This window comes from Corvus hawaiiensis, chromosome Z (genome assembly GCF_020740725.1).
Source record: "Corvus hawaiiensis isolate bCorHaw1 chromosome Z, bCorHaw1.pri.cur, whole genome shotgun sequence".
NCBI lineage: Eukaryota > Metazoa > Chordata > Aves > Passeriformes > Corvidae > Corvus > Corvus hawaiiensis.
In genome coordinates this window covers 35,601,920-35,628,767 of record NC_063255.1, presented here as the reverse complement: position 1 = coordinate 35,628,767, position 26,848 = coordinate 35,601,920, and the positions used below count along the sequence as shown (strand labels likewise).

Genomic DNA, 26,848 nt, shown 5'->3' with positions numbered 1-26,848 from the left:
AGGAATAATAGTCCTGCAGTTATTTCATACTCAATAGCTCCCCACTGGCCTTTTCTCCTATACAGTGTTAAACTGTGTCCGAATGTTATATTTCTGCACATTCATCAGCTGTCACCACTTGCTTTTTGTAACCTTATGCATCAAAGAGTGCAACTGGATTTCTCTTTATGAGGTCATTCATGGCTCACTTCTCACTATGATATTTGGAGCGCTTGATTAACAAGAGCTCAAAGAGGAAATTTGAACTTTTAGATACCATTACATAGTACTTTAATTAATGTGCTTCTTTATATCTAAAGAAAATACCTCTGCTCATCCTTGTGGGTGAAAAGGAAAGAGAAAATCTGTGCATTTTCTAATTTTAAGCTTTTTCTATTTTTACTGTCACCAGGATTGTTGGATAAAAATGTTTTGACTTGATGTTGCTTGTGAGCAAGGAAAATTGGCAGTGAAGAAGCGTCTCAGCAAATAACTGAGGTCGGTAAAGATTTTCAATGTTCTTACCTTTCATTTGTTTTAAAGAAAAGGGTGAAGGGAAGGTAATCCTGCCCCCATCACATTTTATTTCTTACCTGTTTAGATATAAGCCAGTTTCATAGATTTTCTTTTTAAAGGCAGACAAAAGCACATGGAAAAATTCAGAGTTACACATTTAAGGTCTAGGCTGACCATCTGAATTTTCATTCTCCTGTTGCTTGTCCTATTACACCTACAACAGAAGACATCAAAGAACTAACAAAGGATCAGAGTATTTCACTCAGGTAGGCACATCTCTGCTGAAATATGAGAGGCTCTTGACACAGGGCAACACATCTACAAGTTACAGAATCACAGAATCACACAGAATCAATTAGACTGGAAAAGATGTCCAAGACCATTGAATCCAACCTTTGACTTATCACGACCCTGCCAACTAGACCACAGCACCAAGTGCTACATCTAGTCATTTCTTGAACACATCCATGGATGGTGATTCCACCACCTCCCTGGGCAGCCAATTTCAATGTTTAACAGCTCTTTCTACCCTGAGTTTAGCTCAGCTGGTTAGAGCATGGCGCTAGTAACACCAAGGTGTGGGTTAAATCCCAGTACGGGCCATTCACTTAAGAGCTGGACTTGAAGATCCTTGAGGGTCCCTTCCAACTCAGAATATTCTGTGAAGAAATTTCTCCTGATGTCCAGCCTGAACTTTCCCTGATCCATCTTGGCCATTTGTTCTCATCTGTTGCTGGTTCCCCCGTGAAGAGGCTGATCTCTGCCTTGCTACCACCTCCTTTCAGGCAGTTGTAGACAGTGATAGCATCTCCCCTGAGCCTTCTTTTCTCCACGCTAAAGTCACTCTTAAAGGTTGGGCAGAGAAGTGATTGAGAGCAGCCCTGGGGAGAAGGCCTTGGGGGTGCTGGTGGGTGAGAGGCTGGACATGACCCAGCCATGGGCACTCACAGCCCAGAGAGTCAAACATGTCCTGGGCTGCATCCAAAGCAGTGTGGGCAGCAGGGGAGGGAGGGGATTCTGCCCCTCTGCTCTGCTCTGGTGAGACCCCACCTGGAACACTGCATCCAGCTCTGGGGTCCCAGCACAGGAAGGACAGGGACCTGTAGGAGTGAGTCCAGAGGAGGCCACCAAGATGATCAGAGGACTGAAGCACCTCCCCTGCAAAGACAGGCTGAGGAAGTTGAGGCTATTCACCATGGAGAAGAGAAGGTTGTGTGGAGACCCCATAGGAGCCTTCCCCATAGGACAGAAAGTAATAGGTTCAGATTGAAAGAGGGGAAATTTAGGTTTGATATATGGAAGAAACTATTTACTCTGAGGGTGGCGAAGCACTGGAACAGGTTGCCCAGTTCAAGGCCAGTTTGGATGGGACTTTCAACAAATTGGTCTAGTGGAAGCTGCCCCTGTCCATGGCAGGGGGGATGGAACCAAATGGTCTCAGAGGTCCCTTCCAAACCAAACCATTCTATGATCTGTCTTCGTTGTGAATTACATTTCTTCATGTTGCAGAATTACCCAGCAAAATGAATAATTCTGACAGCACCTGAGCTAAGAGAAGATTTTGCTCTTTTTTCCATTTAACAAACAGACAGCTCTTCAGTGATCTTCTTAACCACTTGATTTTTAACTTTTCTGGGCATGTCTATGAAATATCAGTACACAACAAAAAAAATTGCTGATCAAGTTATGTTCAGCTGTTTAAAAATTCACTTTGGCATTGTATGGAGCCATTCACTGGGAAAACCAACATCATCATTCAAATCTCTCTTTAATGTCTTCTGGTTGGACTGGAGAGATAGCAAAACAAGGCTGTTTTTCAGTAGTTCTGTTCTGCTGGAGGAGAGGGGCTCATATGCAGGCATTAGCAGATATGGCAGAAAAAGAATTAAGGAACTAAGGTAAATGGGGCTGAAAAACAGCTACATTACAAGAAAATCCCATTTTTATTTGTAACTGAGCCTTACTTGAGACTATTATTGGCAGCAGCTGGAAGACTGAAGTGCTGAGTGAACGGAGAGCCAGAATCTGGGATTTTTGATTTGTCCCCCTTTCTCCTGGCTTGAATTATTAACAAATACAATTTTTTGTGTCACTTATGTAATTTTTTAACCTTCCATCTGAAGCCATCCTATTAAGTAAGATTTCCAGGCATTCTTGGACAAGGTGTGTGCTCAAGAATAGTAAATCTGACACTGCAGGCTTCCTGGCACACAGGCTTCAATTGAACATGCATGCACAATCTGTCCAATTTGGCCAGAAAACATAGGATTTACTGAGCTGGTTGTTACACAGCCATAGTGCATATGGGCTGTGAATGTGTCTAGGATTACCAGTCACACAGCAGCCAGTCAGAGCTGCTGTGAATGCACAATAAGGTTTCGGTTGCTGGACTTACAGACACACAGAAATCCCAGGAGAGAATCCTGAAAAATCTGCCCTGATAAAATTCTGATCTGATAGAAAGAAAGCATTGCCAAGAAAACCTGGCTTTCAGCAGTTCTTAATTAAAAGCAAAAAGAAAAGAAAAAAATAGATCATCATGCCTCCCAGTGTTTCTGAGGGACTCCTGAGCTGGGGTGCTACAGAAGATTTCCTGACATGTTATCAGCTATCCCCCACAAACTGCTTTGGACTGCCCTTCTCAGCTGCCAGGATGTGAAATATGCAGATTTTAGCAGAGGCCTGGGGAAGGAGCTGTCCCAGACACTTGCAGCTCACCATAGTCTGAGTGCTTGCCCTTTTGTTTTCCTTTTTAATGCACACTAGAGTGGGTCTCTCAGGAGTGTAACAGTGGAGATAAGCATGGAAAAAGCCCATCTCCTGTCTGTAACTCTATTAGACACTCCTGGTGGAGATGGTCTTGTTTAAAATATGAAACCCAAATATGCAATGCTACTGCAAGAATGACATTGAGGTGCTGGAGTGTGTCCAGGGAAGGGCAATGGAGCTGGTGACGGGTCAGGAGCAGCTGAGGGAGCTGGGGGTGTTTAGCCTGGGGAAAAGGAGGCTCAGGGGAGACCTCATCACTCTCCACAACCACCTGAAGGGTGGGTCTAGCCAGGTGGGGGTCAGTCTCTTCTCCCAGGTAACAAGTGAGGACAAGAAAAACAGCCTCAAGTTGTGCCAAAGGAAGTTTAGATTGGATATTAGGAAAAATTTGTTCACCAGAAGAGTTGTCAAGTGCTGGAATAGGCTGCCCAATGAAGTGGTTGAGTCACCACCCCTGGAAGTATTTAAAAGATGTGTGGATGTGGCACTTAGGGACATGTTTTTGTGACGAACATGACAGTGCTGGGTGAATGGTTCAACTTGGTGCTCTTAAAGGTCTTCTCCAACCTAAATGATTCCGTTCTATATGTGACTATTGAGGGATCACATGGCTAGATGAATGCAGTATAGGAATCTAAACAGTAAATAGATCATTTGTACAGAGGAAAAAGGCTTGAACTTGCTAAATATTTCCATTTAAGTATTGCAGTAAAAGCAAACCTGCTGGGGAAAATAGCACTGTGTTTGGAGGTACAAAAACTCAAACATTCAAAATTAGTGCAATGGCTTTTGCCTTTTTTAGTGCAAAGCCTAAAAAGATGACAGAAATGAGGGCTCTGTACTCATCTACACAACATTCTGTAATAATCAGGTCTATGCAAACAATTAAGTGTTCTCCATTCCATAGAATTTCACTTATATTTGTGAGAATACTCAAATCTTTTTAACAAAACAGTAGAACACTTAATTGAGAAGACTGCTGCTTCTATTACCACAGCTTTTTTTTTTTAACCAAGACTTGTGATACGCAGGGATTTTTTTGTTTGGTTGGTTTGGGTTTGGTTTTATTCTTTGTTTGTTTTGTTTGGGTGGGTTTTTTTATTGTTTTGTTTTCGTTTTTTTTTAAAGAAGAAGCTATGAAAAGCCTTACTTCACTGCTTTCTCAGTAAGTTAAACATCCCTGTTGCTTACAGATTGTGGATATTTGGTCTTGGCTGGTGTCAATTCTGTGGCAAAAGTGTCACAGAATAAAGTTTATGTACAGAGGATGCTAATTGGTTTACGAGGCATGGGGATCAGCAGTATCTGTGTCAGGTTCAATGGAAAGAAATTATGTGAGGATTAGGTAGGTGACTGTTGATCTACTGGAAACACGAAATCAGCTTGAATTTAACCAGAGGATTTGTAGACCCTCCTAAAACTTGTGTTCAGTAGAAAGGTTTTTGATTTAGTTTTTATTTTGTAAGATGCTGCACCTGGAGAAAGAAGCTTGCTGGGTGATTACAATAGGTCTGCAAAGGAGGAGAACAGGATGGAGGACTGGGCTAGGAGAAGGAGAAGCTCTGATGGATTTGGAAAGACATCGACAAGGGACTACTCCATCTGAACTGAAAGGACTGGTCTATCTTGGTAAAGAGAGTCTTTGTGATACAAAGTCTGGATGTGCAGCATGAGCCAGGACAGCACTAGGCAGGTGAAAGCAGTGTAGGAGCCCCACAGCTGGGACTTCTGTTAGCATGGCTGGCAAGCCTTTTCTGATGTGGAAGGTTTGAGTCTTCTCTCACTTAGGCCAAGAAGTAATGTCTGTGACTGCTGCACTTCAGCTGGAGACATGCTATTATTTCCCCACAAAATGACAAAACTCATGTTTATTACCAGCTATACAGGTGTGTAAACCTTTCACACTTTTATCTGTCAAATTCTGCTGGGTTCCTTGCCTTTGTTGTGATTGAATATACTATTATTTCCCCTTTACTTTGTGTCTCACTTTTTATACTAGGTGTCTGGTTTAGAACCACAGAATCATCAAGGTTGGAAGAGACCTCTAAGATCATCCAGTACAACCATCAACCCAGCACGACACTGTAACCCCTAATCCACTAACCCACATCACCCAGCACCAAATCCAGATGCCTCCTAAGGACCTCCAGGGATGGTGACTCCACCACCTCCCTGGGCAACCAAATTCCAATGCCTGACATGCCCTGACAGTGATAATTTTTTTCTAGTATCTAATCTGATTCTGCTGTTTCAGCTGAAGGCCATTTCCTCTGGTTCTCTCACTGCAGGCACAGTAGAAGGGACCGACCCCCACCTCACTACAGCTTCCTCTCAGGGAGTTGAAGAGAGCAATGAGGTCTCCCCTGAGCCTCCTCTTCTCAAGACTAAACAAACCCAGCTACCTCAGCAACTCCTCATAAGACAGGTTTTCTAGACACTTCATGAGCCTTGTTGACCTTCACTGGACAAGCTCCAGCACCTCAATGTCCTGGAGCTGTGAGGGGGCCAAAACTGGACTTGAGGTGCAGCCTCAGCAATGCCAAGTACAGGAGGATGATCACTTCCCTCGTCCTGGTGGCCACACTATTCTTGGCTCAGGCCAAGATGCCTTTGGCCCTCTTGGCCAGCTGGGCACAGCTCACACTGAGCCGGCTCTCAGTGAGCACCCCCAAGTCCCTTTTTGCCGACCAGCTCTTGACCCACTCCTCGCCCGGCCTGTAGCACTGCACGGGTCTGCTGAGACTGAAGTGCAGGACCCAGCACTTTGCCTTATTAAGCCTCATGCAGTTGTCCTTGGCCCATTGATTGAGTCTGTCCAGGTCTCTATAGTGCCTTCCTACCCGTGAGCATGTCTGTGGATCAACTCACAGACTTTAGGGGATCTCTGTGTAGGAAGCACCAAGGTCTACTTTTTTGTTTGTTTGATTGGTTGGCTGTTGCCCGGAGTTTTTTTATTTTCTTTTTCATTTTTTTCTTTTATTTATTTTTTGTTTCCCCCGTGTCTCCGTTGGAAGCATTCCGGACACGGGAACGGGAGGGGACACGGCGAGTGCCGCGCACCAGGGCCGCGGCAGCTCCGGGGGCCGGCAGCGATGTCCCAGGTGACCACGAGAGGTCAGCGCAGGCTTTGCTGCGAGCGCGGCGCCGGGCGGCAGCGGCGCCTTCGGTCCCGTCCTAAAGGCAGGCTCTGCCGGCGAGCCTTGCCGTGCCGCGGGGAGGGAGCACGGACAAGTGGCACTGGTGTTATACCAGGCTGTCAGCAATCATGGCAAAATCCACTCACTCCTGTCTGAGTGCTGTTGCCAGGTGATATTCACCACCCTCCCCCATCTCTCCCTCCATCTACAGGAGTTGATCCTCCAAAGGTCTGTGCCCACCAGTTGGATGTATTAAAAACGTGGGAGGAAAAGACCAAGAAAACAAGCATTGCAGACCGACCTTCACTAAAGTTCAGTTTGCTTATTAAGCGTCAAAGGTATCACATCTGCAGGGCTGATGCCTTCAAACCAGGGACGGGACCTTGGGCTTGCACAGCTTTCATTTCTACACCTCCTCTTCTGCGTCAGAGGCCTGGTGTTGATACTGTGGTTTGAAATCAGCTGGATCAAGTATCCAGTAATGAATGCTTCATGGCCTTCAGCACCATCTGTGCTAGGAGACCCAGGAATAACGGGGCAAACTGAAAAGTGGGATGTCAAGAAGCCCTAGTTCCAGGGCATTGCATCATTAAGCTGAAACTGGAAGCCTGGATGTGGAGGGATGAAGGTGTTAATATGGATCCATATATCACTTTATTATCTAGACAATTATATGTATTTTACTATTACATATGCCCAATTCACCACTCTGAGTTACTTTGGCTTACTAATTTGGATCCATTTTAAGTAGCATTTTTACTGTAATGAGAAAGTCGTCAAAGTCATAGCTGATATCAGCATCTTTCAAAACTGTGAGTCAGTTTTGGACTTTCCGCCTATTTCATCAGAAATAGGCCCTTGAATACTTCTAAGAGGCATACCATTTAGTGTGTCTTACCATTCAAGCTATTCTTCTGCATTCATCCCCATTTATATACCTAGGGAAAAAAAAGAAAAAAAAAAAAAAGAGGCTGATGTATCAAGGGTTTTTATCTTTTGAGAAAGAACGGTACATGCTACCATACACTGTGCTATTTCCAGCAAGTGGAGATAATTAGATAATTGCTCTTGCATGAATCCAGACCAGGAGATAATTTTCTGGAAACTTTTCACTTTTTTTTTTGAATAAAGCAAACTAAGAATTTATGCCCTTCTCAAGCAAATTAAAAGTGACAGGTCACTGGTTTAGTTTCCAAGTTAAGAATGCCTTTGCATGTTAGTAGGGTTAAAGAGGTTGTTAGGCTTGGGAATTGGTATTTACATCGAAGAGTTTTCTCCCCAGTACTGACAGCTCTGTAGACATCAGAGAAATATTCTTAGAGAGGCTGGATGTGTCTTGGCAGACATCATGCCTATGTTGTCACTAGTTAAAAATGGAAGCTCACTAAGTGATTACTGCCAGGTCCAATGCTGTCACCTGTAGTGTCACCAGGGCACTAACTAGAAACAACTGGAAGTAGAAACACAGCAGCTCATTAAAGTGGCTCAGTTTGAGAAGCATTTTGGAAACTGTGGTGCTCAAAGAGACTGAAACTGCTGAGCATTGTATTGTATATACCATATATACGAGACGTGCTTGATCCAGGACTCCCATTGAAGTACTGGAAAGGACATCCCCGGTTTAAACACATTTGAAAGGGGACGATGCGGCTGCAGGCTAGGGAACAGCAAGGGCGACAGTTTAGAGAGCTCCGTCTGTGCGACCCGCTGGAGTCGGTCCGGGCAGGTCGCAGTGGCACAGCTTACCCCAAGGTGGCTCTCCGCAACCTCTGTTAAACCGCTTGGGGCTGCTCTGAAGCGGTGACTCGGTGGAGACAAGTGCTAACTGTGAGCCCAAGCCTAAGCGTGTCAGACGCTGAAGGGACGTGAAAAGTGATTTGCATTTAAATATTTAGACTGTGCTCATTCACAGCGGGAAAATTTGTTTTATTTTTGCTTGGTTTGCTGACAAACAGGTTCAGATCTGGGTTCAGCAATCACACTCTCTTCACGCTGAATTAATTATGAAGGATACACTGTTCAAATTGGAGCTACTTTAATAAAGCCCGACTGAAAAAAAAAAATCTGTTCTCTCAACACCCCCCCCCCTCCCCGCCCCCGCAGCATCATAGGCCGATACAGCCTGCAGAAAGGTTACCAGTGAGCTCAGAACAGGTGTCTCAGGGCTTTGTCGCATCGGGGCTTGCAGTCCTGCAAGGATGAAATCTACACAGCCTCCTTAGACAGGGAGCCTGCTCCACTGCTTGACTGTTCTCAGGGGGAAAGGGTTTTCCTTACATCCGATCTGAGCCTCTTGCTTCACCGTAGGCTCACTGTCTCCTGCCTCCCCACTAGGAATTGCTGTGAAGACCCTGTTGTCTTCTCGATGATCGCTCCACAGGTTTTGCAGCCTGCAGTTTACCACCCAAACTGTGCGTTTCCCAGGCTGAACTGGCGCTGGTCCCTCAGCCTGCAGAGCAGGACAGCGCCGCAGCTCTGGACACCTCGGAGCCCTCATCAGCACTTGCTCCAGTTCATCCATGTGTTTCCCCTACTGGGGGTGCCCAAACCGGACAAACTACATTGCTGATGTCCCGTGAGTGCTGAGCAGAGGGGGATTATCACCTCCCTCAGCCGGCTGGCCATGCTGGCCATGCTCCTGTTCGTACAGACCAGGGCACGGGGCGGCTTTGCTGCCACCAGGGCACTGCTGGCCATGACCAGGTCACTGCCCAGTACAGCGCCAGGACCGTCTCCACAGAACTGCCCTCAGCCCTGGTGCTTACAGGGGCTGTCCCTTCGCGGCGTTTACGTTTGCAGAAACCATATTAATAAAACCTTTTGTTTATTTTTTTTCATTTTTTTTTTTTTTTAATCTCCCCTGCACGGTTCGGATTTTCCGTTCTAAATCTTGGACACAAATCGCCCTGCTACTTGCCGGTGCCCACGGCGAGCGGTGCGCAGGGAGCGGCCGGGCGTGCAGGCGCACCGCCGGCCCCGCTGCCCCGCTTGGCCCCGGCGGCGCCGCTGCCGCAGGCCGGCGCGTGCCTGCGCGCCCCCCTCCGCCGTCCCTTCCCCACGTGGGCTCCCGGCACGAGCCGCCCTGCGCCGCCCCCCCGCGCTTCCTCTCCGGCGCGCGCCGATTAGCATAATAAAGCCGCCCCTTTCTCCCTCGGCGGCCAATGGGAGGCCGGGAGGCGCCCGCGCGGGCTATAAGTAGCGCACGCCTGCCTGCTGCCGCCTCAGAGCGCTGAGGGGGTGAGGGGAGCGAGGGCTGGGCGGAGCGAGGGCTGAGGGAGCCGCTGCCGCGCTGTGGGGACTAAGTGCTATGACTCTGGAGGAGATCCACGGACAGCAGCCCATGCCTGCGGGCCACGACTGGTACGTGCGGGTGGGCACTGGGAAGCCGAGGAAAGCTGGTAGCGGGCGGTTTCGGGGTGGTGGTGGCGACAGCACCGCGCTGACCCTGTGTCCTCTCTCGGCCCGCAGGATGCAGGGCGCCGGCACGGCCCTCCACGAGCTGCTGGTGTCGGCGCAGCGCCGAGGCTGCCTCACCGCCGGCGTCTACGAGTCAGCCAAGCTGATGAATGTGTAAGTAAGGCGGCGGAGGCAGGGGGAGTGTGTAAGTCAGCCCGGCGGGGCTGCGGGGCGGCCGGCGCCGACCGCGGGACTCATCACGCTGCTCCCTTCTTGCAGCGACCCCGACAACGTCGCGTTCTGCGTGCTGGCCGCGGACCAGGAAGACGAGGGGGACATCGCCTTGCAGATCCACTTCACTCTGATCCAAGCCTTCTGCTGTGAGAACGACATCGACATCGTGCGGGTGAACGACGTGGCCAAGCTGGCGGCCATCGTGGGGCCCAGCGAGGACTCCGGGGAGCCGCGGGATCTCCACTGCATCCTCATCACGGTGGGTGTCCCGCGGGCGGCAAGCGCTGTCTCCCCGGCGCTGCCGGCTCTACCCCGCACGGCCAGAGCCTGTCGGGGGCGGCCCCTTCTCCGCTGCGGGTGGTCGAATCCTCTGTTGGGCACAGATAGAGTGCTTGGCACGCAGCGAAGTCAGCTGAGTAGTAGTAGTAGGAGGAGGAGGCAGAACTTCTCGTAACTGTGGATTTCCTCTGCTGTCCACAACGGCAGCATCTCTGCTTCCTGTCTTGTCTCTGTCAGGACAGAAACCGTCTGGAAGTGCCTCCAGTTCTAAGCTAATGCTTCTGTAAATGTTATGATGACCTCAGCTGGCGGGCAGCACTCATGGTGTGCAACTTTTTTCTTTCTTGCAGAACCCGAATGAAGAAGGCTGGAAGGACCCAGCTCTGGAGAAGCTGAACTTGTTTTGCGAAGAGAGCCGAAATGTCAATGACTGGGTGCCAACCATCACCCTGCCTGAGTGATGGTCACCCGGTGCACCGGGGAAGGCTGAAACCTTTGTTGCATTCTCAACGTGCTGTGCGTTCACCAAAATGTGCAACAAGCTGCTGATTCCATGGATTAGCCTGGTCAAGAGACTGGATTAAAGTCCCTCAGACTGGCATGCAGTGGGCTCTTACAGAGGAGAAAGAGGAAAACAGCTCATCTCACCAGTGAGCCTCAGTAGGCTGCAACCGTGGAGAGGCTGACATACCATGGAACTGAAAGAAGTATTGCAAGTTTGGCTGTGTGGAGCTGTTTCAGAAGGGAGAGGGAAAGTTGAGGGAAGTGGGCCAAAACTTTCCAGAAGGACTGGATAGAGTACTGTAACTAGGAACTGTTGGTGCTGTCTGCAAAACACAGGAGAAAGTATCAATATTTATGGAGTATTGGGGATTGCTTATTAAGACAAATGCAGATATTCCAAAGCAGACAGACTTCAACAGGCCTCTTGGGTCACTCTGCAGATCTGTTTTAATACTGCAATAACTTTTATTGAAATATTTGCTGCTATTGAAGCTTTCATAATAAATTTTTGACAATTAATTTCTGGGAGTGTCTTGCTTGCTGGGTGTGGGGAAGCATGTCACTGAAATACCACTGATGTTTTGCTTGTGTGCTGTAGTCAAAGGTCTGTTCCACAGTAATGGAGTTATTGCTCAAATACTTTCCTGGGCTGGCTGAATGAAGTGCTGTGCTGTCCAAGTTGATAATTCAACCTTTTACCCTCTTGCAACAGCTGCTTATCGAAACAGCTTGCAAGACTAAGGAGTTGCATGCCTAATGAGCTCACTTATTGTAATAGGAGGTCTTTGTAGTCTACTGGAGGAACACAATGCATGTTAGAAACATGGATTTTTGGAATACAGACCTCCAGTAAATTGCATCATTATTTCTTAAGTATGACTTCGATGCATTCAGGGCTGACGTGTTTCCACTTGACAGAAGCGGCTTAAACATGATGGGGGGGCTGCAAAACTCCTTAGATGTCAAACACATCTAACATTTGCTTTGATTAGAATGACATCATTAAATCTAAAACTAGCAAATGGTGAATAAACATCACATCTGCCACAAGCTGCTCTCTGATTGCCATATGCTGTAACAATAGAAGCTGTCAGTCCAGAAGCCAATTTTGCAAAACCTAATTGCATGACAACACCAAATTAAGTCCAAAGCAATTTAAGGATGGTGTGGTCTTTTTTTAGACATACTGTCATGAAAAGTTAATATGGGCAGGTTGATTTGGCCCTATGTTAAAAGGGAAAACATCACCCCATTTTTGTGCACAAACTATGCATGTGCTCTGGGACTTGACATTAAAATGGCACAGTAATAATTCCCTCTCCACAGAGCAAGAAAGCTAAACTACTCACTTCCTTTATAGGCACTAAAACCACTCAGTTATCACAATTGCATTTCCTCTGGGCTGGCTTGCAGTGATTGACAGTAGCACTTGCTGAAAAGTGGTCATTTCCACTTGAGCAAGGAAGCTGCTTGCTCTCGGTTTCATTGTTCCTGATAAGGGAAGTTCAAATTCAGCTCCAGCATTCCTGGAATATGCTTCCTTGTACAGGAGATATCTAGCAGTGCTTGGCCTTTGTTACTCTGTCATGAGAGGCTGTAGGATGGCAGCATAATCAGAGCTTAGACTGAAGTAAACACTGTGGGGGCCTCAGACCTCTGTAAGTATTCGTTTTTGCGCTTAAGTTACAGGAGTTTCTGCACAGCCTGTTTTGCTACTTAACCTGCACTCAGCAACTGGTGTCTGTCTAGGACTTTGAGAAAAGTCACATGGAGAAGCAAGAGAGTAAACAGCTCTGGCAGCTGTGATAACAGAAACTGCCTTTAAGGCAGTTGCCTTGATACAGAGAATATATCAAGTGTGAGTGCTTTACTAGACATTTTTATATTTTTCTCTTAGCAAATGCAGGTTTCTTCATTTTACAGCCAAGAAACATATTTCTGCTCTTTGCTTGAGGCCTAATTGGTACTCCGAGCCAAGAACAGATTAAAGTGGACTGTCCTGAAATCAACTTTCATGTAAGTGTAAGCAGTACTTTACAGCCTTGAGTGGTTTAAACAAGCCTGAGAAGACTAAAGGAAGTTCTCACACATGTATACAATTACATAGATCATTAAAGTATAGCAGAGTGAGTGTAACTGGTCTGTTGACTGAGACAGTAGGCATAGATAGTGGTACCTGGTAGGAAGTTTAACTTTCCAGCTTTTATGGAAGGAGTATACTACGGACAAAACAATTAAATAAGTGGGGCAACACCAAAATACCCTTGTGAAGATGTTTTCTCTAGTCTCAGAGAAGATGGGAGGATGACCTTCTCCTTCAGCCTTGTGAAACTGTAAGCTGTATCCCATGAGAGGTACACAATTTCTTATTTTATTGACCTGTATAATTCTCCTGAAATCCCTTCTAGATCAGTGCAAATACACTGTAATGCAAATTGTATGAAACTGAGATAGCCTGCAAGTGTTATTAATACAGCATTGCAACCAAAGGCAGCTCTGACATGCAAGTTATGTGCTGCTGCAAGTATCTGTAATGATCAACGCTACTTAATGTAGCAAAAATTCAGCAGCTGGTATCTGTATCTTTACATGCTTGGATATATAACTGCAAAGAGCAACTATACTACTACTATCTTTGTTAAAGATAGAGAGTAGGCTTGGGTATTATTGACTGTAGTGGGGACAGCTGGTCGGGAGATGGTTGGCTCACCAGATGTCTGGGATATTTTGTCAAGTACCTGGGGGACCTGGAGGTTGGGGTACTAGTCTCTTGTGTCTGTGAGCAATATGCCCTGAGTATTTTGCCTTCCCAGTAAACAGAAGTACCCAGGAGAGAGGCACTGTGGGTTTGCAGAACCACTGGGACCTCTGCCAGGGTGTCTACCTCCCAGCTGTGTTGCATAGTGTGCATGGGTTGGCTTGTCCTGTCCCATGGTGACCACGTCAGCGGCTCCGGGGAGGAGACTGAAGTTAATAGATTTTAATAATAAAGGTGGTTCTTCAGGGCATGACCAGCTGAGGGACATGGCAGGAGGTGCAGGACATGGAGTGGAGTCACTGAGTGGTGGTGCTTCTGGCTTTGCTTTCCATCAAACTCTTCATTTGTGTGCTACTAGGTGATAAAAACTGTGTATTTCAATATTGTAATCATCAGCTTTGGTGTTGTTCTGACTTTATTTCTAGGTACATTTTTTAATGAAGTGATGCATAAAGTTTGATTTCAAATTTTTTGAGCAATAACTTTGCATTTTTCTGTGTATCTATTTCACCACCTAATAGTAACGACTGACAGGAATTTCCCTTCAGATAAGGTTTCCTTTTCTTAATGTCGTTTTCTTTCTGTTACACTTCTGTGCATTACTTTGCCTTTCTCTCTTTGTGGTTATAGATAGTAATCTCTTCAGATCACTGACGGTTTTAGTGTGTGCTATATTAACTGCATTATCATCTTATCAGGATATATGTATGAATACTGGCACACAGCTGTAAACAATGCTTCCTCTGCTGTGGAGTAGAAAATACAAAAAGGAAGACAATAAAAGGTATATTATGAAGAGGAAGGGAAACCACTGCACAGAGTAAAGTTTGCATAAGATCTGTGCTTATGCTGGATGATATAAACAGTGTTTATAGGTCTTGATGCTCAGGGAAGGAGCTTAGATTTCTGCAGACTGGTGGAGTTTTAGTCATAGGTGGAGGGTGTTTGAATTAATGTATGTTCTGTAAGGAGAAGATCTTTGCAAAATTGCTAGTGTCAGAAACATGCCATAGCACCTCTGTCTGACACATAAGGGAGACCTGGCTCATGTCAACAAATCTATTTATGCCAGCTCTCAGATCCCCTGACATCAGGAGGAAAGAGCAGTGTGTGCCCGTGTTAAAGCACGGCAAGTATGCAGACAGTATCTTACAAGTGGAAGCAAATGCCATCACGTGTGTGCAAGGGAGATGCGTGGAGAAGGATGTGTGACCATTGTATTCCTTGTAGGGACACACATTGTGGACAGCTGGGCTCATGACTATGCATCCACAGGACTTCATTCACTGCAGAGCAGCAGTGGCAGAATCCAAGGCTGGCTGAGGGATGGAGCTGTGCAGAGAGTACGTGCACCTCACCAGAGCCACTCTTTCTACAGGTTTTTATGAAAACTGCTTTTCATTCCTGCTCATTCCTTATCCATTTCATCGTGGCAGCTATTTGATGATGCAACAATAGGATATTGAAAAAGCTGAGTTAATACTTCTTGTACAATTGTTTCATACTGAATTAGTGAATACTTGTGTTATTCTGCATTATTCTGCAGTAAATCGTTATACACAACATTCTGACTATTGGAGTGTATGTGAAATACTGATTTGAATGGATCTGTATCTTTTAAAGTATGATCAGGTCCCATACATCACAGTTATAGTGGCTGTTATGTCTTCTCCAGTCTTCCACTGCGCTGGCATATGATTATTTTGCCATGCTTTTCTTCTTTTGCCCGAAAATAACACAGAGTTATTTCCTTCTGTGTGTATAATCCTCTCTGTAGAGCTGACTACTTTGAAATAATGACTTTGCAATGTTAGTATCAATATACACTGCTGATTCAAAATTAGTTTGTGCAACTAAATTTTTTTTAATTGGTTTGGTTGCTTGCTTGCTTGCTTTTTTCACCTGGATTGGAGACATGACACTGAACTGTGCCCTAAATCAAATCCCTCCTGATGGGAGAGAATTTTCTAGAAGTCCTTGCAAGGAGTTTCAAAGATAAAATGAGACCTTTCCTGGAGTTTCAATGCTGAGGGGTAGTTGTTTATTAAGTCTTATCAGAGGAACAGAGCCACTAGCGTGACCTGGGTACAGTACAGAGGACAGAAAGCAGGAGTGAAATCTCATTATGAAGACTTACACGGCCTTTGAAAGATATTTTAACCAATAGTTACTAAAAACGTACATTATTTTCACTTTCCTACCAATTATTCAGTAACAAGGCCAGGAATTTTCTATCCAATGATTCCAAACTACTTTTACTGCAGAACACAGAGTAGTAGCAGAAGGAGAAGAAGGTTTAGAGAACAACAACAATCCTCCATTTTGATATTTTTTACTCTTATCTATGTACTACAAAGAGAAGCCCAAAACCTCTAAATTTTTCACCCTGTGACAATCTTACGTAGTAGTCTATCACCTAAGTCACACCACTGTATTTTCTAGTTCTTGGCTGATTGTTGGTAATTTTTTCCAAGGTTGGAGGTTAAAACAGTGTTGTTAAGGGGGGGTAAGAACCCTTAAAAACAGGCAGAGAAATATTCTCGGCACTCTGGGTTCCTACAGGAGACATAGCTATAGAAAATAATACAAAGTTTAGTTACTGTTTCTATATTTCCTGTGTGCTACAACTGGCAAGAAAAAAAATCTACCTTTTTTTTTTTAAAAAAATATTTTCTTGAGAAAAGCTGTTATTCCCCTTGTAGGAAATCCCATGTATTATAACCCATTGCAGAATTGTGACAAAATTTAACAAAGAACATGTAACATGAATTTAATATCACAAGGCTTTTCTGTCCCACTAGACATTGAAGTTAAGAATTTTCAGAGTGGTGAATTTGAGTTTTGCTTCCTATTCTCTTTTTGGGGGTGCCTGAGCTGTAGCAATCTAGCTTTCACATCCTGTTGAAGCCAACATGAAGTAAGGGTGCTTAGTTACTTCTGTTTAAATGCATAAGTAGCTGAGGCCCAAAGTTTCAAATTTGTATTTCAGAAACAAGACATGTACTAAGTGCATTCAGATACCAATATGCTCAACTGTGAGCCCAGAGTTAAAACTCTTCAGTCAATCAAATTATTTATCTATACAGCTGCTTACCAGATTGAGGCTTTGCTCCTCTGCTTTAGAATGTGTACTGTAAGGGCACAGCTGCATTAAATGTTTTAGCTTGGATCGGTCAAGTGGCTGGAAAGAATCTGGGGATCTTCTCCTGCTAGCCTGCTTTGGTTCACACAGAAGAACAGAGCTGGACCATGCAAACAGGATTTCTCTTGGAAGAAACCAAGCCAGAAGAGATATTCTAAGGGACTATCTAATGCTTTCCAGCTGCCATTGCGCATTCAGTTCACGGGACCACACTTGAGGTACATACAGTACAATTATTTGCTGATTAAGAGTAAACAGGCAAGTCTTGGCACTCAAAGAAGAGAAGTACGTTGGCCTACTTTTCACAAAAGAAGTGATTTTAGTGTAATACACATACCAATTTGTTTTAAACAATTGCATGCTCTTGAATTAACAGGGTTAAAAATCTGCTTTGGCAGCAGCTTGCTGAATTTAATTGTTTCTGAGGCAAGAACGATGAATGGGACTATTTCTAGAAGTGTTTGCCAAAGGTAGTTTTTGTAATAGGCCAGCACTGCCCAACTGGCAGTGTCAGGACAGCTTTGCCTGGACTGATGCCTTTGTGCCTGAGGAGCAGGTGGCTTCATGAACCATGCGTGGTGATCCTGCCCTGCTGCTGTGCCACCCCATAGGACAGACAGCCACTGTATGAGTCCTGAGCTGGCCAAAGCAGGGGCTGTCCCTAGTGTGGAACCTATCCACTCCTATTTCCACTCATTATGCAGCTGGACTTTCTACACAGGTGCAATGGTACAAAATACTTGCAAATTATTTCCAGATGACATAAGGATGAATAGGACTGTACCCCAAGAGTAAATATTACACTAATATCTGAATCCCTGAATTAAGTTGTAGAAATGTCACAAGAAATTTTTAAAATATAACAAGTGCAAGGTGATGCATCTTAGTGCATGGTAGGAGACTGTAGCTACCAAGTAAGAGACAGTGCGATCTTACCCTAGTGCCACAACTGGTCTTGTCTTTGGTCTTGTATAACATTTCTGTGCTTTATGTCTGCCTACATTGAAAGCAAACTGCTTACTCTAAGCTATTTTTCCAGATAAAAGAGTTAATGCAACAAAAAAATGCATAATGTCACTAGGTGCTTCTGTGCTGTTGAAGGCATGCTTATGGTACGTGAGGAATGAAGCTGGATGTGGTTAAAAATGGAAGGATGGTAAAGCGCTTCATTTTTTCTGAAGTATCAGTTGCATTTTTCACTGATACAGATGCTCTCTGTCTCCCATTCTGCTCTGTTTCTGTAGTGCTGTAAAGACCTTCAAACAAATTAATGATGAAGAAAGCAATAAGAAGCACTGCATGGTTTGTACTAAATGAACATATTGTTTGGAAGCTGCCCCTCCTGCAGAGGAATGATAGAAGGGCTGTACACTGCCTATCTTGTCTGGAATGGGAATCACTCACTCCCACTGATTCCAGGCTCAGCCTTGCATAGGTCACTGCATCATGAAGTCAGACTGTATTGTACAAGTGTAAAAACAGGTGGTTTTGATCGTATTATGGGGCCACAGGTAATAGAAGCATGCTTTCCGCCTATTAAATGTGATGACAAAAATTGTTCCTGGTCTCTCCAACCATCTGGCTATCAAGTCTAATTTACAGCAAAGGTAGACTGCATGGCTCTCTGGAAAGAAATGTTTTCCACTTCTGAATCTGGTTTCTTGATTTAAATAACTTTTAAAAAGTGCTGCTTGTTTGCTTTTATAACATCGAAATCAGCTTTCAGGCATATAGCCATTTTCCATGGCCTGTAACACATGTGAAAATATTGTTTAATTGGGAAATATGTTGTGTTTTTATCCCCATGCTAAGGTACATCTTGAATGTTATAATATTTTTCTTCTCTTCAAGATATGTATAATATGTAAAATAATTCCTAATTTAGAGTAAAGCCCTGAGAAACACTGGAGGAGCTGGGTTGCTAAATAATAAAAATAGATAAATAATGCTAGCACTGAATCATGGTAGTTGTACTTGTAAAATAATTCAGACGTATTTCCAGAAGAGAAACATTGCATTTAACTAAATATAATACACCTATCCTTGTAGTGTGTATGCAAAATAGCTTCTCACCCATAAGCTTTATTCATATACACATAGGAAGGAGATGCAGAATGATTCAAATCTGACACTATATAAATAGTTTTGTATTTTGTCTCTGTGTGCTCTGCTTCATCTTTTGTCAGAAGAAAATTTACCACTAGAACACTGCTGCAGAATGGAATTCCCTGGTTTGCCTCTTTCAGCAAGCCTGCCCTTTTAAGTAGAGGAAACAAACCACCAAACTGGATACTGTGCTTATGAAGGTCTGCCTGCGTTGCACAGTTCCCATGGGGCAGGCCACTTAGTGGAAAAACAATAGCAACCCTCAGAAAACTATGCAAAGGTTTTCTCAACCCTTGTACCTCCTCTACACATACTTCTAGACTGCATTTTCAAAAAACTATTTGTCTTATGTTGTGTTTTCAATAGTTGTCGGTTCATTGGTGTCAAGGGCTCATGGTTTGGCATCTAAGGTGCAGGAGCCAATGAATTTATTCAAGCAAGAAAGGAAGGAGTTGTGCAAGAGTAGCTTACCAAGTAGGTAAAAGTAACATGGCATGGTGCTTTTCAAACCAATGGTATAATAAAGTTTTGGCATCCTAATTGTTCCATATCTAACCACCAAGAAATACATGTTGCTCTGTACCTGGTTTGCCAGAGGAGCTTAGTGGTGCTCTACCTAACCTGAATGCGGAAACAGTAGAAACAGCCTTTTAGGGAAGAACAGCTGTAGATGGATGGCTGAATGGAAGGCATCAGGTGTGGAAATGGTCACTGTAGTTTGGTGGCAGAAGGACATGGCTTATGCCTGTGATTGCAGGACTGAATACTTTATATGGAGCTCCACAATGAATATTTGAACCAGCTGGACCAGAACTCTTGAAGATAACCAAGTCCTACAAGATCTATAGAAGCTATTGTCCAGAGAGATGAGAGCAGCTCAGTGTCCTGTCTGGTGCCAAGCCTGCTGCATGTGCTCATAACTTATTATTGACTCCAGAAAATCATCTTTGGAGAAAGGATTTCTGAATGATTCAGCTGCAGAAATAGAATCTGGCAGCATGCACAATCAGCCTTTAAGACAGACATCCAGAAAAAGCCAGGCACAGAGCTTGTGTATGTTGTTACTGCCCTGCTGCATCACGCAAGTTACATGTGAGCATCCGCATGGATCTGAAGAATAACATGATGCTTTGTTTACAAGGTAAACATTTGACTGGCCCTCCTGTACCTTCACCTGAATTACTAATAACTTACTGTGGTGTGTCATTTGAAGCAAATAGCATTGTTAATTATGATAATAAACCCATGCAGGCTAGATCCAGGAGGACCCTGTGGAGAAGATGCTGAAGCGTGCTCTGCTCCCAGAAGTGCTGACGTTACTACGCAAGCCTCAGCTGGTTGAGGATGTTTTGCAAGAACTGGTTCCCCACCTCCCAAACCTGCATTTCTCCCCCATAGGTCCACATCCTGTATTGCTGCCTCTGCAGAGCCCACAGCTTCAGACATATCTGTGCAACTTCCCTGTCCAGGAGCACGTTGCTCCAGGCTTTCTGGGGGTCTGCCTGTAAGATTTGATTGTCCTCTTGAGGGTTCTGCAGTGCTTCTTTGGCAGGGGCTGAAGTTAAAGCAGGACAGTGTAGGAAATGTCACTGCTGTCACTCACTGAGAAGCCAAAGGTGTAGTGGCCTCAGGGGTGTTTTGGTCCCGGGGATACTGAGGTGGCCAAACCACCCAGTCCACCCATTCTCCTGCCCCATGGCAAGGGAATGGGCTTCCTCCCTGCCCCAGCCTCACACAGCTCCCCATTGCCCAGCTGATCTGTCTACACTGAGCCAATTGCTTGTCTGCTAAAAGTGTAACATGGACAAGTTCCCCATTGCTTCCTGAAGCTATGAAGAATATCAGAAGACTAGTGGGAAACTTCAGAAGCAGCAGTTCCTTCCACAAGCTGGGGATAAAATTTCCATTAATGATAAGTGCAGAAGAAAGCAGCCACCTGATTCAGCTTCTGCAGTAACATTCTAATCTGCCACAGGCATATGGTTTACTGAAACGAAAACTGAATATAACCCGCAACTGAGGTTACCAAACATACTTACATAAAGCCTTTCACAGCGGCAGCATATCAGCTGGTAGGGGCTGCTACTAGAAACTAAGGTTTCTTTGTTTCTTAGCAGCAGATGATTTCCTCTCCTGGGGCAATTAGGTAGCCTAATTGCCTGTAATAATCATCCCTGCTAGAAGTGCCTTAATACCAGCCCTTCTCCTTTTTTTCCACTCCTTACTGACTTTCTGCTTCCAAGTAGCAGAGATTGACTTTACACAGTCAGAAAGCACAGACAATACTTAAGAATATATGTTTTTCTTGTCTAATGCCCCTCTTTGATGCAGTTATTGGTGCCTAAACTGTTATTTCAAAAATATCATTAAAACAAAAGAGAAAAATGATAATGTTAATTTTTGAGATGTGACCTATTCCTGAAAGATTAATTGTCCTTCCAGTTACTTACAGTTGTTTAGGGTGTATTTTCATTTGTAACAGTTCTTTGTATTTATTACTTTGGTAAGATACCAATCAGATGAGATGTACCAATGATGGACTCTGCTATGCTGCATTAAAACAAGTTTTAAAAGTAAGCCAGAAAAATCCCTAAAAAAGTCATGAGATATACCGGACATTGGCAGGATGGATTAGATAATATATCTTTGCTGCTACTGGCTTTTGTGGTTTCATTTAGATGTTGCCAGTGTTTTCTTTCTTGCAGATAGTGTTGTAGCAATACCTGATCACTAATAACCCCCTTTTCCAGCATTCACATTCATATGTGAACAGTGAGCAATATAGCTTGATTTTTGGACAAAGTTCAGCAAAATACATAACCACACATGTTCAAAACAAAGATCCATCCTACCTAATTTTTTTTTCTGTCAGTGACAAAGAGCAGATGTCTAGAGAAGGGTATCAGAAAAGGGCAAGCCCACAGGGATCCTTCCCAAATGTGAAGCTCCTAAGAAACTTGTAGTCCGGAGAACTTCTGTGTCTAGCACTGTAGTAACAATATATATTTTCAACATAACTTATTTAGAGGCTGAATGCTTAAAATTCAGGTACTGGAGATAGATAACATAGCAAGTGTGTGGTCAAAATCATAATAAAAAGTCCCAGAAATACAGATAAATAGAGTTCCCAGGTGGAGTGTATAAAGATAGCTGAGAAGGAGATTGCTCAGCTCCCTGCACTTTGCTTCTGTAGATCCTTTCTTCCTCAGTAGAGTGAAAAGGGAAGCTGCATATTCTGTTTGCTCTTAAGGCAGAGGTATCATTGCAAGAGTCCACCAATCATGTTAATGACTATGCCTTTTCCAAAAGAGGATTGCAAGCCTTCACTGTTAATTTTGTCTGGAAGAAAGACCTTTTATTGTAATTAAGTCATACTTTAGAGCTCAAGCAGGGCTATACTGCCTACTAAGGGAAAAAGTATTGCTGTTCAATGTATGCTTTTGATAGTAGTTTTTTTGATAATTATTTAATGCCTGCTATTGCATCTGATGAAAGAAAAAGGGCAACCATAACCACTGTATTAATGCCAAAGTTGAGTAATAAGGTTAAGTGGAATCTGATTAATGAAGGCACACTTAAACTATAGGAAAAGAGACAAATAGATTTTATTTGGAGAAATGAAAGAAAAAAAAAAAGATAACCAGAAACCCTTTAGAGACATGAGAAGTGAAGTTCTATGTGTGTGTCAGAAAAAGGTTGTTTTTGGTGTGGTGGGGCAGGGACTGCTCTCTGTGAAAAGCTGGATGCTTGGATATGTCCGAGATGAGGATATCATCAAAGAAGAGGTACAAATATCTTGCAGCTTGGAAGTTTAACAAAAATACGAAATGTCAATTCTTGAGGTCCGGGTTCCAGTCCGGGTGTTTTCCAGTATCATCTAATTTCACCAACTAGAAGCTTGTACTACCTTATAAAAGCTGAAGAGATCCCAGGGATGCAGGCTTTACACTACCTAAAAGTCACTTTGGCAAGGTGATTCAGCTGCTCTCAGCCTCCTTTGCCTACTGACCCATCTCAGCATATATGGCTGTATCCAGACAGGCATTAAGTTCTCGGATAATGGGGGACAGAGGTCAGAGGAGACTTTAAAGGCAAAGGCTGCAACTTTGTTTCCTGAATTCTGAACTCAGCTTGTAGACCTGAGCAAAGATGCAGGAAGACAGCTGTTGTCTGAAACCATAAAAGAATAGGTTTTACTTGCAGCAAAATGCCATCTCTCTTAGTTTTCAAGAAACATTTTCATCTTTAGGTGTTTGGCTATGACAGTATTATTTCATAGACCCTTGGTGTTGTAACTAAGCAGGGAAACCTGAGCATTCAGGAATCACAAGCTTAGGAACAGCTGACAAAATTATGTCAAATAAAGCTGAGGAAACCTGATGGATTTTTTTCCTCCCACCGAAATCATACAACAGAAGCAATGTTGTTTTGGGCCCTATCACTTTACATGTACAGAAGTACAGTCATATTAGTCATTGCTGTGTGGCTTGACAAGAGATGTGAATTAAACTGCGCAAGAGTTAACTCTAAGCTGGCCCTTTTTGTGAGGACTGTCAGTCTGTTGTCACAAATTCCCCCAAACAGAAACACCCTTGCCCTTTCTCTAGGAAGGTTTCATTTCTTGACCGTCATTTTTTCAGGCATAAGCAGAACAGATCTGGACATTTGAAACCACTGAATTTTGCATCTACCCCAAGAGACTCAGAAAACCCAGCATGGATTAGGAGAACCTCTCCTCTGTATATGGGGTTGCTCATTATCAGGAACATGCAATACCGCTGGAGAAATACTAAATTTTGCAGAAGCTGAAGGAACCATGAGGCCTCTATTTATGAATGTATTTATATGGAAGGGTATTGTTACAGAGTAGAAAGTCAGGGAGAAAGAGAAGCCACCGAAAGCAGTTTTGCAGCCTGCCACCCTTAAATAATTCACAGAGATTGTGCTGCTGCTGGAAAAGGAGGGATGTTGTGCTTAACTTTAATAGGGAAGTGTAAATATTGGACCACACTGCTGTGGTGGTAGCTCTGTCCAATTCAATGTGACGAGATGAGAGCTAAATTTGTCACTTTGTGACTGTCTCTCTTGGGAGCCTGCATGGATGCTTTGGAGTCCTTTGGGATTGATCCCACCCTTGGCTTTCTCTGGTTATTTGCACGATAATGAGAACTGTGACCTCGAGACTTTATAAGCATTGTGCCCGTGTAGCTCATGCTGCTGAAGGGTCTGAAACACACAGTACCTATGCTGTATACCCTTCTGGAAGGTGTAGGCATGGTGTAGCTGAGATATGTCCCTCTTTGTTGGGTCGGATAAAAACACCTCCCTTATGGTTTAACTGTCTTCAGCTTTGCTTAGCTTCTCTTCCTCCTGGAAAACATTTCTGTGTTTACTTGTGGTATGTACTTTTAATTAGAGGCAGCACCTAGGTCTTCATGTTGAAATATTAGATTCCTTTATGGAGGCATTGTGTGCAGCTCCCTTCAAAAAATACAGCAAGATAAGAAAACCCACCATCAATGGCACCTACTGATTTTTCGACACAGTGTGTAAAAGAGGAGGTAGGGAAGTGGGTTTCAGATTCTACAGCTGAACCGAAACACTTCTTTTTGTAGGAGAGGGAATACTGCTCTTCCAAGATTTATGGTCTACCTTTTCTACCTTAATGACGATGGTAATATGCAGTTTTAGTTTTTTGAGCATGTGTGGGGGACCGAAACCCAGCATGGCATGAGTGCTGGGTACTCTGCATTCCTGCACAGTTACCTCAGCTGCTGTTCTCTCCCTCTCTCTCTCTCTCTCTCTCCCCAGCCAGGATGATTAGCCAACAAGTCTATCTATCTTGTAAGCATGTGGGTTGTCGCTCCAACTATGCACACTCACCCACACTCACAGTCATGCAGGCTGAAAAAGACAAAGGCATGTTTTCCTGGCATGGCAGTAATGCAGTCAAAATTAAAAATGAAACAGGGAAGAAACATAAAACTGAAATGTAACTATTATGTATGTGATTGCAATTCACTATTTTCTTCAAAGAGCCTGCAAGGTCTTTGATAAAGGTGACCCCCTGCAAGAAAAACAGCCATGAAGTTTGGGAAGCAATTTGTGTATAAATTTAGGGAAAATTTACCCTTCACAAAAGAAAAGGGTGGGGCAGACCTGCTCCATGTGCTGCATGCAATGACACGTCTGAGGGCTGAAGATGAGCAGAGTTGGTGAGTTGGTAAGGAAGAAGGGAACCCTGAGTATTCAGGAATGCCAAGTGGAGGAGCTGAGAGCTGACAAAACTATGTCAAATAAAGCTGAATAAACATGATGGTTTTTTTTCCTCCCACCAAAATCATACAAAAGAGACAATGTTATTTTGGTAGTTTTATCATTCTACATGTACAGGAACACTCATCTAGAGCTAGTCTAGTCTAGAATTGCAATGGATGCTGAGGGTGATCGGTGGAGACCAGCAGCCAGGATAAGCCACGTGGTTGTTAGGTGATGCTCCTTTGTTTAGAACTCTATAAACTGGAGCATGGTCAACAGTTAGCAGAGTTGGTTATTGTTATTGCTATTATTGTTATTATTATTGTTATTATCCCCCTGCCCAGAATCTGACCCTTGTTTTACTTACTAGCTGTGTGCAGAGGGATATTTTACCCCCAATGAGAGTTCTTTTTTCTCCAAAGGTTTTGGTGGACCTGGCAAGGGAAAAATGTCCTGGCAAGTCTCCGTAAAATGTAGATAATTTTAATTCCACCACTGTGTTTTCCTAAGGATATTGCTGTATTTTTTTTTTTTTTTCCTGTGAAGGATTGTATATATTTTTCTCTGGTGCTTCGGATTAAAACTCTATTGGATGACATTTGTATATAGCTTGCCCTAAGAGGGTGGATGCTGTGAAGAGGACTCTGTCCAGGTTGACTTTGACTTTTTGAGAGTCCTAAATGAAATCCTGGGTCACTAAAATCTTTCTGCAGAAAAGGAGTGAGCCAAAACCACCAGCTATATTCTCTTTAGGGTAAGTTGAAGGCAAAGACAAAATAACCTTTCTTAAAAAATCGACTGCTCAGTGGATGATGCCTGCAGGTCAAGGTCTGGAGCTCATGATAATTTTTTCATGTCTATTTTTGAAGCCTTCTATCAGCTAAATTGGAGACAGCATTTCAGAGCAAAAGCATACCTGCAGATTCTGATATCCTTCTGTAACTACACTCTGTGAAAATAAATTTAAACTCTTGACCTAAAGAAGAGAGTAGTGGGTCCTCAGCTATTTTTACTATGGGCCCGGTTCATTATCTCATCTTAAGAAAGGAGAAATGAGGAAAGTAACTTCTTAGTGTTTTGTCTTTTGGCACAGTGAGAGGCATGTCATCTTAGGCTTTTAACCTAGCTTGTGAGGGGAAAATATTGCTATTGGGTATGCTTAGATATTAGTTTTGCCAGTGTATTATTTCACCTTAGAAAGAAAGCCAAATTGAGATCCAGAACATTTTTCTCAAATGTTGCAGGCCTACAGTGCTATAATTTTTCTTTAAAATTTCATTGTAAAAATATATTGAAATTATTAGGGTACTGCTAAAGAGAAACTAATTGCCAAAATAAAGAGAAATTATAAACTTAACTGTGCAACACTGAAGGAAATCAGCCAGTAGAAAACAACTTCTACTCTAGGGATGCTGTGCCTCAAAGGAAAGAAGAGCAATGGGCAACTAATATGCATTTTACTAAGGAGTTTTTGAAAAGGATTATTTTAATTCTGTGTATAGCCAAAATCCTCAGGGAGTATGAAGTAAATGTCGAAAGCTGACAACAAATATTTAGTAGGATTTTTTTAGTTGTAAAAATGCATAAATATAAAAAACAACGTACTTACAATGAAAGCTGAAAGCATTGTGAATTTACCAGTAATGGGTCTGAAAATGTTCACCTGAGACATGTCCCTGCTCCCCCTCTGCCCTCCTCCCCCCACTGCTTAGGAAAAGACTCCATCAAGGATTTCTTGTTAGAAAAGTAGGATTTTTGTGCAAAAACCTG

At 43.7% G+C, this 26,848-nt stretch overlaps 1 protein-coding gene and 1 long non-coding RNA gene across 2 annotated transcripts; both read left to right on the top strand.

The window, feature by feature from the left end:
* Nucleotides 1–395: 395 nt before the first annotated feature.
* LOC125320150 lies at nucleotides 396–5,238 on the top strand. The gene is made up of 2 exons (XR_007201023.1): nucleotides 396–477; nucleotides 4,731–5,238. It is a non-coding gene; the product is annotated as an uncharacterized LOC125320150 (long non-coding RNA).
* A 4,385-nt stretch (nucleotides 5,239–9,623) lies between these two features.
* GADD45G (growth arrest and DNA damage inducible gamma) lies at nucleotides 9,624–11,333 on the top strand. Its single transcript, XM_048292861.1, has 4 exons — nucleotides 9,624–9,761; nucleotides 9,870–9,971; nucleotides 10,077–10,290; nucleotides 10,661–11,333. Exons 1-4 carry the CDS (start codon nucleotides 9,709–9,711, stop codon nucleotides 10,769–10,771), a joined length of 480 nt encoding a protein of 159 aa, XP_048148818.1. The 5' UTR covers nucleotides 9,624–9,708; the 3' UTR covers nucleotides 10,772–11,333.
* The last annotated feature ends 15,515 nt before the right edge of the window (nucleotides 11,334–26,848 follow it).

Coding starts and splice junctions, on each gene's coding strand:
- GADD45G (XM_048292861.1), top strand. CDS start 9,709: ATGACTCTGGAGGAGATCCACGGACAGCAGCCCATGCCTGCGGGCCAC. Junction 9,972..10,076: donor TCAGCCAAGCTGATGAATGT/GTAAGTAAGGCG, acceptor CCCTTCTTGCAG/CGACCCCGACAACGTCGCGT. Junction 10,291..10,660: donor TCCACTGCATCCTCATCACG/GTGGGTGTCCCG, acceptor TCTTTCTTGCAG/AACCCGAATGAAGAAGGCTG.